Raw genomic sequence first — 18,832 nt, 5'->3', positions numbered from 1 at the left:
AAAGTTACACCCTTGGTTCTATACCAAAGAATTATCAATGTCTATTTAAAACTAAAGCATAGCTCAACATAATTCAATTCAGTTCGGTTTATTTCTATAGCGCCAATTCACAACACATGTCATCTTGAGGCACTTTACAGTTCACCAGATCATACAGTCAGATTGATTCAAAGTTTTTTATCCAAGGAAAAGCAGTTGATCGCATTGACTCATTCACTCGAAGGCCCTCCCTCACACTAAGCATGCTTGTAGCGAGTGGAGAGGAAAAACTCCCTTTTAACAGGATGAAACCTCCAGCAGAACCAGGCTCAGTGTGAGCGGCCATCTGCTGAGGCCGACTAGGGTTCAAGGAGACGGAAGCTGAGATACAAAAGCAACTGTAACAGGCGGCCCCTTCCAGGAAACACACAGCCAGGCAGACGAGCTGAAAATGCTGAAGACATAATAACATGTCTTCAGCATTTTAGATACTTTGTATTGGCTATATAGATATAAATATTGTTTACACTTTGACCACTGCTGCACTTTTTGTATAACTCGTGCCATTTGAAATATCAATGCAATGTTCATAAGCTGTATGTAACGCATTTTCGTTCTGTATGAACTCTGCATACAAAATGATAAATAAAGGAGTCTCAGTCTAAGTCTAAATATAGATATATCAGAGGGCAGAAGTGCTAGATAAATCAAATTTTTTTGCCAGCCTCATTGTTTTTATAGAGGTAAATTGCACAGGGTCAGGGTTTCCATGATACATGCAATTAAAAGCAAAGTTAGTAATAGTTAATGAAAAAAACAAAAGTCACCAAACTCAAAAAATATACCTTCTAAGCCTTGTGTTTCAGCTCTGACCTGCTAGCGACCCGCTATAAAGAACTGGAAAGCCAAAAACAATCTGCCATTCTAATTGCAGTTGGGGAACAGAATTGGTCCCTCTATACTTTTCATTGCAGAGTTAGCTGAGTTGTTTCTGCAGCTGTAAGACTACAGAAAGTGCCATGTCTGTAGATGTTAGAGACAGTGAGAGAAGCATTGTTGCTAATAGGTCTCTTGAGCCTTTCCCAATATTACACTTTTATGCTAAGATGGAAAACATTAGAAAAAGAGGCCCCTAAGAACACTAAATCTAGTATAGAAAGTGAGTTTTGAGAGGCTTTCAGATTTTCACTTAAGATGGAAATTAAAAAATATTTAATTTTATAAATAAATATTTTTTTTTCACTTAAAATGTTTGTTAGTCTGTAAAAGGATACTGTTATATAATAGTTTAATTGAGTCTATATAATAGTTTTATTTCAGTCTTTGCATAGCTTGTGTTTATTTCAGACAGAATGCATTTACTTTCACAACTCACCAGGTTTCTGCTAATATGCTTATCTTGAAACCAAATTGTTGGTCCAAGGATTAACCACTCACTTTAAATGTTTCTCTTTTATGACTTATCAAAGAAAAAACATTTCCGTTCTAATTGAATGTTTGAAATTACATGAAAGATGATGGAATCAGACGACTTGATTGGTTTATCCCTTTATTTATCCCATTGTTTATTGAACAATCGGATTTAACAAAACAAAAGATGTGTAGTTTGATGCATCTTAATGCACTTTTTAAAGTGATGCCAAAGTAACTGTCTATGCAACGATCAAAAATTAATCTAAATAGGGTAACCTATTGTTATATATATATTACTTTATCACTAGTACATACAACTTAAATCATTTTATCTTACAAACTGCTGAGGTTTCTTTTCATATAAAAAAATGCATTCTTTCATCTCCAACACAAATACAGTTACCAAATAACTTATGAATAATTACAAAATGAAAACAAAGATCTGGAGGAAGGCAAGAACCACCCCCAACATCTGGAATTGTAACCTCTATAATTAAAGGAACTACAACTATTGGATACATGTCTTAAATTTATAAAATATTACAAGAGGAAGCCACAGAAGACACACTTGTGCTCAAGAGTAAAGACGTGGAAAATTTGATGTTTCAGGAATGACTTCAACTATAAATTAAATATCAAACCAAAGCAAGGTTTTTAAGGACTCTTTTTGTCACATCTACAGATGGCTATAGCTCAGAAAAATACGTGAGAAAATTTGCACTGCAAGGAGACTACACGCCTAGATTTTGAGACCATCCAAAATTAACTGATTATAAGGCATACACAGTTAAAATGATCACATGTTTGGGAATTAACACTCTTTTAAACACCTTATATTATAGTAGGAATCATTCAATTCAATTCAGTTTATTTCTATAGCGCCAATTCACAACACATGTCATCTAAAGGCACTTTAAAGTTCACCAGATCATACAGTCAAATTGATTTAAAGTTTTCTATCTAAGGAAAACCATCTGATTGCATCAACTCATTTACTCAAATGCAATCCCTCACACTAAGCATGCTTGTAGCGAGAGTGGAGAGGAAAAACTCCCTTTGAACAGGAAGAAACCTCCAGCAGAACCAGGCTCAGTGAGAGCGGCCATCTGGCGAGGCTGACTGGGGTTCAAGGAGACAGAATCAGAGATACAGAAAATCTCTGCTACAGAAAACTGCAAATTTTGTCCCCCAAAGAATGTTTGAATATGATGAAATTCTTTCCTTTCTACAGCCACACAACAGGGGCAGGAAAATGTGTGGCATTAAACAGTTTAGTGACAACCATAACTAGGTGAAGTCACAGTAATATTACCAAATGTCTACCTGAAACTCCTTGCAAATTAGCGTTTTTTTAAACTTCATGACTTTTCCAACAAACACACACAGCTTTTGTGTCCCAGACCCAAACTGTTTGCCAGTAATACAATTCAGATGTTGGCTTTGAGTGGACTAGGGAAAGCATAACAGATCAAATTAAATAGATATTTCATATCAGACTGTGACCTTCTGATTTCTGAAATGATAATGTCAAGACTTTTAATATTCTATACCTTCTGCCAAATTAATACAGCCTATCTTCATTACTGCAGCACTTACCAGTAACCTCCAAAGTGTCTGACACTGTGTCCTTCAGAGAATTCACAGACAATAATCACAAGGAGAGAAAAAAGGTCCTAGCAGTAAAACATGTGTGTGTATGTTTGAAGAAATATTTGAGGAAAAATGTTCACGCACCTTCATTTTGTTGGACTTAGCTCTTCAGTGGTGTCATAGCTGAAAAGAGAAAAAAAAACAGATGAAAAGATAAGGTCAAATATCTTATAATTACATGAAATACCTACATGTTTGCATTTGTGATAAATGAAGGGAGCAGTGAAACGCATATTTTAAGTCCACCATATTGTAGAGGAGGATTTCCTCCTCTTTTAAAAGCCCTTCTTTTCCACTTCTCCATGTCCGCTCACCAACATTGCCATGGCTAACAGGAAGCAGAGGGCACAACGGTTTATTTAATTAGTCACAGCAGCTGAGTGCTCATGTGGAACCAAACAGGGGAGGTAGATTGGGGTAGTGAGATGGATAGGCACACTCCCACCGGGCCTTGGCTGTGTTGTCAGAGGAGTGTAGATTGCATGACAAAACTGGGGGAGGGTGATGGTTGTGGTAGTCGGTATTACTTGGCAAGAAGATGTAAATGGAGCTGGCGTGGAGGGGAGTTCATCCCAGAAAATAAATTGCCCTCACTTCACAAGTATCTCTGTCCTCACTCAAAAGCACTGAGTGCTGCTTTGTTTTATATGCCAAGAAGCAGACATCTGACCTGGACTGTTGTTGTGATGTACAGCACAGACTGCTTTGACTTCTTTTATTATCTGTGACAATGATCATTATTCCAAATGATGAAGTGGAGGCCATTTTTCCTCTATCTTGTCTCTTGACTTTTCTTTGCAGACCAGAAAATAACCCTAACAAAGACGCAGAAGTAGCTTGATCAATAGTCACTGCACGAAAAAGGAAATAGTCTCCTAACAAATGCTCAAACTTATATAATAATAATAATTGAATAATAATTGAACTCTATTGATCTTAAATTTACCTCTGCATTTAACCCAACCCCTTGGCGAGCAGTGGGCTGCCATTGTGCGGCACCCGGGGAACAGTGTGAGGTTAAAGGCAGGTTTATGCTCAGAAATCAGGACGTCTGTGTGTGTGTGTGTGTGGGGGGGGGCGTTGCATTCAAAACACTGCTTTAACCCACTAGAACACTCCCCACTCCAAATATTGTGTTAAATACAATTATGCATCAAGAGATCGCAAGTATAGGAAATCAGTGGTAAAGTTCAAATATCATGTGATGCATTAGGACAGGCGTTTTTATATGCTTACTAACATCCAGGCATTAATAGAAAGCATCTGCAGGCTTGCAAGCCAGGAATGGGAATGTGAGCTTATTATATGTGCAACTGCTAAGCTGTGGTGTTCAGGGAACTCTTATAATTAGCACTCTTGAAGATATCCAGTGACCCACATCTGATAATGAAGGCAACACAAACGTTCTATTTACATATCTTTAGTCGGTAATGTGTGACAACTGGGAGAACCCACTGGTTCGGTTTATAGTGTCAATGAAGACTGAAAGGAAAGTTAAGATGAGCTACCTGGGATACTTTCAGGGGATTTTATGAGATAAACTGTAGTTAAATAGCTTTCAGTTGGTGTTTTTCTCCTCAACAAACAAAGGAGATTAGATTCCAAGGTTTTTTTCTTCTCTAGGCATATTTTATTACAACAATTTGAACAGTTTTTTTCTCTACGCAATAAAATAAAATGGAGCCTAGGCAGAGGTTCAACTGAAGAAACTCGTTGCTTTCCTACATCCACCTGTGACACAGCCAATAAACTTTGAACCACACCTCCATGAAAGCCAATCAGCATCCAAAGTTCATCTTAAAAAGCCTCCGATACGCACTTGTCTGATCCTGTGCACAGGCGTCGATGCGCTGTGTGACTTCATTCAGTTCAGATGACACTGTTTCAACCCAACTCCAGCCCCTCCTCCAGTGTCATTCCTCCCGGACTCTTACTGCATTCCCTGTCTCATCCTAACCAGTCCGGCAGAAGACCGCCGTGTTGAGTCTGATTCCGGGGAGTTTTTCCTCTCCACTGTCGCTTCATGCTTGCTCATGGACAGGTTCTCTCAACCTGTGTTCTCCAACTGGACTTCCATCTTCCAGGTCCCTGAGTGAAGCTCTAGTATCAGCTCACGCAATCCACTGGATCTCCCCATAAAGCTCAGCATACCGTCTCGCTAACCAGCAGTCTACAGACTAACCAACTTCATCTATCTCCATTCCACCACCAGTTTCAGGCCTGGGGGGAAACAGCCTTATTCTTTGCTCCTGTTCATGCATATCCATCAAAATTAAGTGCTATGTTTCCTGCCGAGGTCTGAGGGACCAAAGACAAAGTAATTGTATCAATTAATTTCTCCTAATTGTCTTTTCTCTTTGTGTGAGTTTTTCAGATTGAACTAAGAAAAATCCTCTGTGATGTCATATTTTTAAACTACTTTTGCAAAATAATTTTAAAGTAGATTTTTAAAAACAATGCTTATCTGTGAAGTAGGGATAAATCTTCAGAAATATTTGTTTTTAGAAGAACACAACTATTTGTATCCTTGCTATCAATATGTTTTTTGCCTCCCTTGTGCACGTTGTTTTGGTCTTTTATTTCACATGCTTGAGGGATACGGACCATTTCTTAGATATTGAGAAGTCGTGATTCCTCTCTTATGCTCTAAAAAGTTTTCTACAGGATTTATGTCTGGGTAGTTACATGTTGCAAGAGGTGGATTTTTGTCTGGTTAACCATTTCTCAGTTCTGCTGGCCATAATATATAAATTCCAAAAAAATGCTTCCAGGTTTTTTTATGTTTTTGTTTTATTGTTGTTGGGCTTTTTTTCTTTGAAGAAAAACAGGTCCACAGCTTGCCACCTTGGAGCTTTTTTATGACTTCAATGAATTTAGCCTACTTATTCTTATTCAGTTAAAGTTCATTCGTGTTTAGAGGTTGTTTTTTTCATCAGTTCGCTTTTTTATTTTTCAGACATCTATTTTTAAAAAAATCTGATCTGTAGGAGAAAAAAAATCCATTTCGCATTTACAAGGCTTATAAAGAGATTAGCGAACACAAAAATGAAGGGTATATGAAGGATATCTGTAGTTTTATTACTTTAATGAATGCACAACAGTTTGATACAGTTATATTCATAAGTTTCCCTTTTAATTACAGTTTCTGTTTATTTCAGTTAACAAAAAATGGTTTCTTAATTTCATTTTTTTTTTTTTATCATTACAGCAAAATCCCCTCCAACTTCCAGCCACTAGAGTGACCCCCTTCTCATGGGTGTGTATATTCTTATAATATAATGTAATATAATGTCCAAAAAACATGACAGAAAGAATATTTTAGTACAAAGTTTGGGACCAGCCAAGGACCCAGTAAGGAAAGTGCGGAAATTTTGAATGGCTACTAATGTAGGTTTAGTCAAAATATCCTGCCCCCATCACTAATGTAAACTGTGCCTGAGAAGTGCTGCTTCAATCTTCACAGGCAACACACATTTTACAACAATCGTTTTGAGGAAAGCCAAATTTCTTTACTTCTCCCAGGCCAGAGTTCTTGTGCAGCGCAGACCTTCAAGTCGTAGGGAAACGGCTGTTCCAACCGCTGCATTTCCAAACTCTCCAGAGTGGTGCACAACTTTACACGAGTGAATAAAGTGAATGTGGTTGGTCGTTTATCAAGAGGGTGGAATTGTTGTGGTGTTGCAAGCAAGTTTGATTGTGACCTGTTTCTTCAAAGCATCTTGCTAACCAGTTAGAAACTTAGTGCTAGTTTGTTTCCAATGGGAAATTCTATTGGGACCAAGTAGCACTAAATTGGTGACTTAGAAACGCCACTGCCAAGGAACGCTATGGACAGAGGAAACATGCAAGAGGAGGAGAGTTTTGTGTCGGAGGTCGTGGATGAGTCTCCCTTGTCATACACTTTTTATTTAGAGGAGGAAAGTGAGGACAAAGATGTTGTAGAAGAGGACGCCAGGGCGGCAGAAGCTTGGTTTGGTGTAGAAGGCTTACAGCCGTACATGTTTGAGCCCTTGCCTCGCAACGCTGCCAGTTCTGTTAGCTCTACGCCTGCTGAAGACACAGACGTCCATCCCCGTGAACACTGGGACGGAACTCAATGGGAAAGGAAACTATTTTTATTTCTTATTTATATTAGCTGTGACATATGAATTAGCTATGACTGAAAAAATTTGATTGACAGATGATCGTTGATATATGATTGGCCGAATTTAGGTGTACAGGCTGACGTACATATAACTAACTGGCCTGCATAAAATACCGAAATAAACCCCCCCACAGATTTTAAGACAGGATTTTTTATTTTAAATAGAAATTTTCCACATTTTGGGACATGATAAAGAATACATTTATATACATGTTTAAGACAGAATGATTTGACATTTAGATATGATTTCCCTATGACTTTAAGGCTGCAGCTAAGCATGGCTGCATCAACAATTCAGCTGGTAGGCCAGATGTAACCTTGCCTTCCTCTGGAATCTAAGAGAACCTCTCCCAGAGGTAGGAGTTAAAAATTTCACAAACTGAGGGCTCTGCAAGCAGCCAAGGCATCTGGCAAAAAGATGGAAACTAATTAAACAAAGTTGATCAATAACCTAGGATGGCATGTTGCCAAGTGCATCGATGAACACCTCAGTGTTTAAACATGGTGTTCATGATGGACAGTCTGCTGCTTGCACAGAGGTCCAATAATAATACAAACTCAGGTTCTAATGGGCCAATTCCTCTTAATCAGGCCACCCATGGTTTCACTGTCATTTGCCTCATAGGCACTGGATTTCCATAGCAGGATAATGTAATACCTGTGAGGGTTACTGTCCAGCATTCATGGAATTCTTAATAAAATAAATACCATTATGTAAAGACACTGAATATCTTTATGATCAGACAATCAGACAACAGAGTGACTTCAGTAGGATGCTTCTCAAAATCAACTCTAAGACTGAATTCGAGAGGAGATCCTTCCTGCCTACAGCCAACAGCATCTAAAATAACCCCTATGTTAGTAGTTATAATCCATTTTCTGTTTATTAAGGTATCTTTGAATTGAAAGGACTTGAATTTGTTTTGTCAATTAATTTACAAAGCACAGAGACTTGTCTAAAAAACAAAAAATCATCCAGCGACAAAAAAATGCAAACATGAACTCAAATACAAATTGGAAGTGACAGGCTACATGGAAAACAGGTGAGTGCAATCAACAGAAACACAGCTGTGGATCATGACATCATCAGATGTTTTTTTTTTTTTTTTATGCTTTTCCTTATTTTCCATGTTTTTGACAGAATAGGCAAAACAACGAGCCTGGAAATGACTAAGGCAGAGATGTTTGCTCCCTCGGTTATCGCTATCAAAAAATCTGCACAAAATTCAGTCTGATTACCTGCCAGTTCTCAGGCTTTAGAGCGATGTGAGCCCTGCCATGTGCCTTCCAGCAGTGGCCTTAACATTAAAGAGTCAGAAACGAGCACAGTCTGGGGCTTCTAATGCTGTAAGCTGTGTAACGTTTGACATTACATAACCTTCCACCTTCTCAGGGCTTTACCTCAGTTAAGATGGGTTAATAAAACTGGTTTTGCCACCCTGCTCCCTTTTCAGAGCGCATGCTAAATTGCTTTTTTACTGATGATTCTGTGTATGTGAAAGAACTGGGTCACTCGTGCTCCTTTCCGTGGGGAAGTGCACAAACACAATTCAGATTCTGAAAGCAACCTCATTTGCACGACTGCTGCCTTTTCTAAACGATGTATAATGCTTAGGCTGTTAGACATATCACTAAACTAAGTTGAGGGATGAAAACAGAAGCTGCCTAGTTCATGACTTTGAAAATTAGTGTATAAGAGTTTCTTTCCGGCTGCATATCCTAAGTGCCCTTTATGCAATTGACTGGGTGATTGTGAGATTGCGAAATGTTGTTGCTGGTTTTAGTACCTGAATATATATACAGAATTTATGCTACAATGTTTGGTAAACATTATTTGCTCTTGCTGTAAATGCAACAAAAGAATCCCATCCCACAGCAAATGGATGAGCACAGGTCCCTAGTTATCACTGGTTATTGTTCCAATCAGGGTGGCTTTGAAAGGGAAGGCGCACTCGTCTTTGGACAGCTCATTAAGATAACACACAAACGTGCTTTCCCATCATCCAGGGTTTATTAAAGTGAGGCTCATTTTAGCTCCTTTGTCTCATGCAGGAACCTCTGGCTTTGTCAGCGCAATTGAAGCCAGATGGTAAAACAAAGCTGCCTGTCTGGATCGCTTAGAGAGTGATCTCATAAGACAGAGCTATTAGCTTGACTTCACAAGCTCACCGCCCACAATATCCACCTGGTTTCAGCAGGTGTGTGAACAATGACGAGAAGCGGTGCGGGCAAGCATGGCTTCAGCTTTCAGTCATGTTAACGAAGTACAGGCTCCAGCACAGTCCCTTTAGCTACAGTTGAACTATATTAAGTCTTACTAGTTGTGGGAAGGCTGACCCTGCTGCTGGCTGCACAGACTTCCCTCTGAAACATTCATGAGAGAGGGAGCGGGGAATAAAAGCCATTGTCCCCCTTCACTCAGAGAATCTCCTTCACCCCTCAGCTTATTAAAATCACATGGTATTAACTTTGGCGTTCACTGAAAGGCTAAATAATTCAATCAGAATAAAAAAGAAAGTCAAATGAATAACTCTAATGACATTAATACTTGAGGGAGAACCGTTCAAGACTATGCAGGTTGGTCAATGAAGCTAGTAATGCAGAAGAGGTTTGCCCTGAGTGCTAATGGAAAAATTAATTCAGGACTCATAAGGTCATATTTCTGCCAAGCAAAATATCACAATCACCCTAATCACGCTAAAAGAAGCACACAAAGCAGTATTCTGTCTCGGTTCGGTTGCACTCCTAAAAGGTCAAATGTAAATACTCAGCAAATCAGAGATTTGAAAGGGGATTCTGTTTTGATGGTGTGATTAAAATAAGAAGTATTTTCTTTGGCCTAGAGGTAAACTGCTTGCAGGGGGAAAAAATGGAGTCTGATTCTGGGACAAAGGTGAAAAAGAGCTGGAACTTTTACTATCAACAATCCCCTGATTTATTGTTCAGTATTATATGGGCAAGTACAATGGGCAAGAGTTTTGTTTTATTTTATGTATAAGAGTTAATGTTTTTCAGTGAGATTCGGGCTCCAACTAATAATTCTTTTTTTATCGATATCGATAATCTGTTGATAATTTTTTTGATTAATGATCGGATAGACAAAGGTTCCTTTAAGATGGGTTTTTACAAAATTAAAGCAGGTGAAACTTAAACTTTTATACATGATGAGTGATTGATAACCCTAACACTGGCATATGATAATAGTTTTTTTTTTTATCTTGCATATTGAATATTATTTTACATTCTTGGTATAATTACTGCTCTAAGTAGGTTGCTCTGTGGGCTGAAGGCATGTTTTAGAGTCTCTATACTCCAGTTAGTGATTAATCAATTACTGAATTAGTTGACAATTATTTTAATAATGGATTAATCACGATTAATCCTATTAATTGTTTCAGCCCTAAGGGAGATTGTCACAACTTTGGTAGAGATTCAATTTTTGGCGACAATGCTGAAGAGCTAAGTGGATATTTCCTTTTTTGTCAGTAGCTTGTTGTATCCGTGGGCTATGGAGTTCTAGATAATTTGTGACAATACTTGAAGGTAAGAGACAGGAACAATAATATAATTGGGAAAATAAATAATTGTTTTTCCTTTTTAAAGCAACTTTGGTATCAAAATACATGTCTTGTTAAAATGTTTTTAAAATGTTTTCTCAGTCTTGATCTGCTAAGCATCGTTTGTTAGCAATTTGAAAGGATGAATTAGGCTCTTGCCTCAGAAGGTGTTTCTGCTGGAGGGAGAAAGAAATGAATGGAACTTAAAACTAAAGTAACTTTTATTTCTTTAGCTTACATTTTTTTTGTGGAAAGAATGCAGTTGTGTTAAGGGAACATATGTGTGGGTTACTGTTCAAACCATGTTCATCTGGTCAGATACAGAGAGACAGATACAGTGGTTAAAGCATAGAGCTTGAAATTCTGAGGTTCTGAGTTCGAGCTCCACTCCCACAGACTGCCACTCTGGGTCCCTGAGCAAAGACCCTTAAAGCCACACTGCTCCCCGGGCGCCACACGCTGGCAGCCCACTGCTCCCCAAGGGGATGAGAGGTGGTGAGGGGTGAGATCAAAAAAGTTCAATCAATTATTACAGCATAGTCAGTGTTAAAAAATAAGCACTTTTTTAGCAGCCAGCTAGTTGGTGAATCGCACCAACTAGCATCGCAGGGCTCTCTGTGTTGCCCTGCGATGGACTGGCCACCTGTCCAGGGTGTACCCCGCCTCTCATCCATACACAGCTGGAGATAGGCACCAGCACCCCTTGTGACCCGCTTGGGATAAGCGGGATGGATGGATGGATGGATGGATGGATGGATGGATGGATGGATGGATGGATGGATGGATGGATGGATGGATGGATGGATGGATGGATGGATGGATGGATGGATGGATGGATGGATGGATGGATGGATGTCAACAGGTAGTCCGGTCCTTGGCTGGACTTTATGTAAACAGAAGTCACTTTTCTGCTCTAAGTTTAAGTTTTAATATCAAGCAATCATTTTAAAAAGATGGCTTATTTTTTTAAGGTTCAACTGTGGAAGATAATGTTTGCCACTAGTTTCTATAAGGGTTTTTGTCTACCAAGCAAGAGGCGATCTCTGTATATCACTAGTTTGTTATTATGAAGGCTGTAACCTGACATGAGCTTTCTCCCGATAAAATGTTATTGTCACTATTTAGGTAACTTTGCCAAAGGAATATTTCATTTCTAATAATTTCCTTTTGCTGTTAATGAACTTAGTTAAACTAAATAGCACATTCTTGAACAGTGAGTACATTTTGGGTTTTTTTTCTTTCTCTTTATTTACACTTGTTTTAACCTTACATCAATAATTGATTCTATTGTTTGAATTGTTGAATAAAGTGGTGTTAAAATCCAAAAAAAAAAATTTTTCCAGCTTCTTTTTAAAGGCAGTGATTAGAACTTGTGCAGGAAACAGTCCTTTATGTATTGCAGTTTCTGGAAATATTAAGTACGGTAGAATTCTCACAAGCACATTTAAGGTGATAAAAGCATCTTTTATTCTCCTGCTCTTGCCTGATTTGACAATATGTGACATATGGCCTGGCAGAACTCATTCTGGGTCTTCTGGGACTGCAGCTCATCTTTTCCAAACCACAGGGCTGGCACCAGTCGATCAAAACACTCACAGTTGTATTCATATTTTCTGAATGCATTTTATTTTTTCATTTTTATATATAAATTATTAAATAACTTAGTGTTTTCGTTGTGTCCCATGGTGAAAAGAGGTAAAATGATGTGGCTTGCAACAATTATCACTGACTCCTACAGGTTGTTTTTGCATTTTTTTTGGTTTTGTTTTTTTCTATGTTTGTTTCGTAGACCACCATTCAGAGTTTGGATTGCCAAACAACAGCTACAGGAAAATAGGATTAAAGTTGTCGAAATTCAGCAGGTTACCTTCCAGCTGCAGCTCACATGAGAAAATAAGACTTGACTACGTAGGAAGTGACTGACCTGTCTTTGATTCCTCTTCTTCCAGCTCCTTGGCCTCTTCAGCTGTGGGAAGACAGAGGTTCTATTATCAGCAGGAGCCACAGCACCAAGGCAGGCACACAATGTCGTCACTTCATTGCAAGTCAACAGCGAGTGGATCCTTCACAGCTCGAAGGACAAGCTGTGATGAAAGAGCTTTATGAGGATGATGCTCCACACAACGCTTCCCAATCACCTCAAACACAGCCACACACACATCATGTCCGACACACACACACTGAGTCACATCCACCCTTTAACCTCCTATCCAGCACTTTCACAAAGACTCTAATCACATTAGACTTTTGCTGCTGGCTTTCAAAAAACCCACTATCAACACAGCACGGAGGGGGTAACCCAGTAGTGATGGCTGTCAAAGGACATGCATGTGAATATGGGCTAAAAATGGCTCACATGTATCCAAGACATGGATCTGAATTTTCTGTAGCTTTAGAATAAACATAACTTGTCTCTCATGCGGAGCAAGTAAGAAGCCTGATAAATCCCGTCCTAGACCAATTGTAGCTAAGTTTGAGCATTACAAGCAGAAAGAGCAGGTCAGGAGTCAGGGCAGAGAGCTGAGAGGAACAGATTTCAGCGTCAATGACCAGTATCCAAAGGAAATATTAGATCGCAGGCGAGCGTTATTCCCAATCAGGAAGAAATACATCAGTGAAGGCGTCAGAGCTACAGTAGCAGTTGACAAACTTTATATTAATGGTCAGTTGTTCAGGGATCAGAAGATCACTCCTTGGCTTTATTAGATGCACAACAGGCAGGTTTAAAAGCATGTGACACCTGATTAAAGTGTATAGAACATTTCACGGTGATAAATGAAATATATGCACAGCTCTAGAGCACGTTTGCACGGTATGACTGCTAGTTACAGCTGGGTACAGAATGCATGGGCTGGGGTTCTTTTTCTTTCACCTTTTCTCACTCATTGCACTCTCTTAATTTTCTGTCTTCCTTTTCCTTATTCGTCTGCTTCTTCCCTGTGGTCCACACAATCACAAGCACACGGTTTGATGCTACCTGGGTCTAGGTATAACTATTTATTCAGAGGCATGTACTTTTCATCTTCTCACTCACACCTATGGTGAATGTAAGGTTTGTGACATGGAATGTGCATGGGGCTGGCACCAGAGAGAAAAAGCTTAAGATTTTTAACCAGCTTAAAAGATTAAATGCAGATGTTGTCTTATTGCAAGAAACCCATAAATCAGCGGCATCTATAAGTGATCTTAACTCCCCTGAGTTCCCTGATGTGTTTGCAGCCTGCTATAACTCGAGACAGAGAGGGGTAGCTATTTTAATCCACAAAAACCTCAGTTTTACTTTATTAGACAAAATTATAGATCCTGAAGGCAGATTCATCATAATTAAAATATCTATTTATAACCAAAAGTTGTGTATTGTCAGCATATATGGTCCAAATGTTGACGACCCCTCATTCTTCCACAAAGTTTTTCATGCACTTTCAAAGCACGGGGATTGTTCTCTAATTATTGGGGGTGACCTCAACTTTGGTCTAAATGGAGAAATGGACAGGTTGAGTACAACAGGGACTCAGCGCAGTTGGCAATCATTAAATGTAGTCAAACAATACATGAGTGATTTTGGTCTTTGCGATGCATGGCGATCTCTTCATCCTAACAGTAAGGAATACACTTTCTTTTCCAATGTCCATCATTCCTACTCTCGTCTGGACTATTTCCTAATCAGCAGCTCACTGCTGTCTGACGTCTCAGATGCTGTAATCCATCCTATTGCTGTCAGTGATCATGCTCCTGTTACTTTAACCCTAATAAATAAAAAAATAGTCCCACAAAACAAGAGCTGGAGATTAAATACATCACTGCTTAAAGATGAAGAGTTTCTCAAATTTTTCAAGGAAGAGTGGGCATCATACTTGGTGTGCAATGATTTACCAGGAACATCAGCATCTATACTATGGGAGGCAGGGAAAGCAGTGATGAGAGGTAAAATTATTTCATTTTCATCTCATAAAAAAAAGTTAGAACAAAAAAAGATCCAGGAATTAGAGGGAAAAATAAAGTTACTAGAAAGCTCGCTAGATGAGGAAAAGTTAGGGGAAATCCGTAAAATAAAACTAGAACTAAACGAATTTATTGAAAAACAAAATAAATTTTTAATTCAAAGACTTCGAATTGACAACTTTGAACATAGCAATAAGTCAGGAAGCTTCTTAGCTAACCAGCTAAAAATAAACAAAGAAAAAACGACTATATTTGCAGTTACAGATTCAATTGGTAATACATTACAGGATCCGGAGGATATTAACAATGCCTTCCGAGATTTCTATAAATCTTTATACACATCACAGTTAAATCCATCAGATAATGATATCAAGCGATTTCTGGATAAAATAACTCTTCCTAAATTATCAGAGAGTCAAAGAGCGACCCTGGACTCACCGCTGTCTACAGCTGAAGTTCAGGAAGCATTAAAAAACATGCCAAATAATAAAGCGCCAGGTCCAGACGGGTTCCCTACTGAGTTCTATAAAGAGTTCTGGAACATTCTGGCCCCAACGTTCCACAGAATGCTGCAGGAAACTCTAGATAATGGCAAATTTCCAGTTAATATGAATTCTGCCACCATTAGTCTCCTGCTTAAGCCAGGCAAAGATCCTATGTTTCCGACCAGCTATCGTCCCATATCCTTAATTAATGTGGATATTAAAATAGTCTGTAAAGCTTTAGCAAAACGGTTAGATAAAGTCACTCCTCTCATAATCCACCCAGATCAAACTGGTTTCATTAAAGGGAGGCAGTCAGCTGCTAACACACGCAGACTGCTGAATTTAATAGATTATTCCTACAGCAAAAATCTTAAATCCTATATATTGTCCTTAGATGCAGAAAAAGCATTCGATAGAGTAAACTGGAAATTTTTATTTGCTACTCTACATAAATTTGGCTTTGGCAATTCCTTTATAAATTGGTTAAAAATATTATACAGCTTCCCAACAGCCTGTGTCAGGACAAACAATCAAACATCTTCCAGTTTTTGTCTCCAGAGGGGCACCAGACAGGGATGCCCACTCTCCCCCTCACTTTTTGCTATTTTTATTGAGCCTCTGGCTGCTACAATCAGACAAACAAATATGATTAAAGGTATAAAAGGCATGAAAATGGAGCATAAAATTAGTCTTTACGCAGATGATGTATTACTTTATCTCCAGCACTCAAACACTTGCCTCTCTCAAGTGATTAGTTTACTAGAATCTTTCTCAAAAGTCTCAGAATACTCTATAAATTGGTCTAAATCTGTAATACTACCAATTAATTGCTCTCTACAGAATCCCTCAGGTCTACAATTGCAATCAGGAAATATCAAATATTTGGGAATTACTGTGTCATCTAAACTAGCTGAGTTACCAAAACTCAACCACACCCCTCTTTTAATGAAAATAGAAGAGGACCTAGAAAGATGGAAATCGCTTCCGATCTCCCTTTTGGGTCGGGTAGCCTCAATTAAAATGATGGTCTTACCCAGAATTAACTACCTATTTTCAATGATCCCAAATAAACCATCAACCGAATGGTTTAAATCTCTAGATTCTTCCATCTCTAAATTTCTTTGGAAGGACAAACCCCCTCGTATCAGCTTAAAAACACTACAGAAAACTAAAGACAGAGGGGGACTAGATTTACCTAACTTCCAATACTACTATTTAGCAAATAGATTACAATACATCTCTAAATGGATAAAACATAATCCCTTAGATGAGCCCTGGATAGACACAGAACAGGATATATGCAGTAATATAATAATCTCAGATTTGCCGTTTATTAGCTCTAAGATCAAACGGCACCCATGTTTCAAAAATATTAACATCAGCTCTTCCCTGACAGCATGGTGGGAATTTCTAAAAATAACGAACTCATCACTTATCCCGTGCAGTCGTACACCCATCTGGAATAACCCTGACATTCTACAAAACAATAATGTGATAAACTTTCCGTACTGGAAGAATAAAGGTATTACATATCTGGATCATTTGTTTGAAGGTACGGAGTTTATCACATTCGCTAGATTAAATTTGCAATATGGCATTAACAAAAATAAATTCTTAGAATATGAGCAAATCAAAGCTATAATTAGAAATAAATTTAAGCATATTGATGGAGGTTTAATAATTCCAACTAAAATATCAGAGTTTCTAGAGTTAACCCCCCCCAAACTACTGTCTAAGTTATACAGGACACTGACTAAACTGGATGATACAATATCTCTTCCTATTACTAAATGGGAGGAGGATTTATCAGTCAGCTTTGAACAAAACATCTGGGCTCAGATATGTCTAAGAACTTTTAACATGACCAGAAACCCCAATTTACAATTAATACAATACAAAATCCTCCACAGAGTGCACTATACAGGTCAAAGATTATTCAAGATGGGTTTTGCGCAATCTAACATCTGTCCACAGTGCACAGGCAATCGACTTGATAATTATTTTCACGCGCTATGGTTATGCACGCCGGTTCAGAGATTCTGGGTACAGGTATGTAAGGATCTATCACTGTGCCTGGGTTGTAAAATCCTAATTTCCCCTTCAGTTTGCTTGCTGGGTGACTTTGAGGGAAGCTCTATGGGAAAAAAATCGGTTTGCTTGGCATTCACTGCATTATGTATCGCAAAGAAAACTATCCTCATGAATTGGAAGAGTAAGGATAAACTCAACATCAATCAGTACAGAGATCTGTTGTTGGATCATATTAATCTTGAGACAGCATCTGCATCCCCATCAGACCGATCTCTCTGGGCTCCCTTGATCGGCTCCATCACTTAGTGTAGTGGGGGGCTATGGGGTGCGTCTTGTGGGGCGCGGGGGCTAGTTTGGGGGTCCTTGGGTCCTGGGGGCTCGGGGGGGGTGCTCGGAGCGGGGTGCCTGGCGGGTCTGGCCCGGGGGACTGTTGCCCCCGTCGGGGCGGGGTCTGGGGCGCCGCGGGGGGGTCCTGCGGCGGCCGCGTGCGGTGCTCTTGGGGGGTTCCGTGGTGGCGGACGTGGGCTACTGGCCTGGTGGCTGTGCTGCTGCTGGGTGGGGCTGGGCGCCGGGCATCGGTTCTTTTGTGGTGCTGGCCGGGGTGCTTCTGCTCTGCGGGGCGTCGGGGCGTGCCTCGTCTTCCGGTGCCGGGTTTCGGTGGTTGGCCGTGGTGCTTGCCGTGGTTGCGTCGTCCGGGGGGGGGCGTGGGTGGTCGCGCCTGTGGCCGGGGTTCGTGTGTGTCTGTTGTGGGCGGGTTGCGGGCGTCGGGGGTCCCTTTGGAGTGCCCCCGGGTCGGGGTGTGGCTTCGCTCTGTTGGGGCGGGTGCCGGTGACGCGTGGTGCGGTGCATCGTGCGCGGCTTGGGAGTGGAGGGTTGCTCGGTGTTTGGCGGCGGGGGGGGGACGGGCCGTGGCCGGCGTGGCCGTCCTCCTCTCGGCGGCCTGTGGGCGGTGCGGGGCCGGAGCGGGGTGGGTCGTGCTGCTTTCGCGCCGGGCGCGGCGGGGGTGGTGGGGTCGCGTCTGCTGCTTTCTTTTTGCTGCTTGTGCCGGCTTTGGCGGCTGGGGCGGCCTTGCTGCTCTGGCTCTCTGGCGTGCGCCGGGTGGGGCTGCTCTGTCCTTTGCTTTGCCTTGCGGCTGTGTTTGCTGTGGTCGGTGGGGGCGGGGTGGTTTCGTTGTGTTTTTGGGTGGGGGAGTCCGCCTGGGGGCTTGGTTGGTGCCGTCGGTTCGTCCTTGTCGGCCTTCCGGTGTTGTTTCTGTTGGGGCTGCTCGGGCCCCCGCATGCCGGCGGTGCGCTGCCGGGGGGATTCCTGTTCGGCGGGCTTGCCTGTCTCCTGGGAGGGCAGGCATGTTGACTTTTCTGGGGAGGAGCATCTGGGTGGAGGGGTCCTCGTGGTGTGGCGGTGGGTGTTGGGCACTGGCTTGTTTGCGGCCGTTCGTCTCCGGTGAGGGGGAGAATATTATAATTTTTTTGTTTTTGTTTTTGTTTGTTTTTTGTGTGGGAGGGGGTGTGTGGGCGGGGGGATCGGGGCTTGGAGTGGGGCTCGGGATTTGCGCTTAGCTGTGTTGTGTGGCTTTCTTCTTCTTCGGATTGGTGCTGTGGGACCGGTGTTGGGGGGAGTCGTTCGGGGGCCGG

The 18,832-nt window shown here is 40.7% G+C and overlaps 1 protein-coding gene across 1 annotated transcript in view; it reads right to left on the bottom strand.

Annotated features, from left to right (window-relative positions):
- The window catches only part of cd276 (CD276 molecule), a 163,972-nt gene that overhangs the window by 31,459 nt on the left and 113,681 nt on the right, over positions 1 to 18,832 (bottom strand). Inside the window, exons 6-7 of the mRNA XM_038289826.1 lie at positions 12,668 to 12,709; positions 3,127 to 3,165 (exon numbers count right to left, since the gene is read on the bottom strand). Of these exons, the coding sequence (XP_038145754.1) occupies positions 3,143 to 3,165; positions 12,668 to 12,709 (65 nt within the window). The 3' untranslated portion in view covers positions 3,127 to 3,142. The remainder of the gene's footprint in view (positions 1 to 3,126; positions 3,166 to 12,667; positions 12,710 to 18,832) is intronic.

This window comes from Cyprinodon tularosa, unplaced genomic scaffold, assembly GCF_016077235.1.
Source record: "Cyprinodon tularosa strain WSP-4 unplaced genomic scaffold, ASM1607723v1 ctg272, whole genome shotgun sequence".
NCBI classification, from domain to species: Eukaryota; Metazoa; Chordata; class Actinopteri; order Cyprinodontiformes; family Cyprinodontidae; genus Cyprinodon; species Cyprinodon tularosa.
The sequence above is the reverse complement of the archived record's forward strand: the minus strand, read 5'-3'. Positions and strand labels throughout refer to the sequence as shown.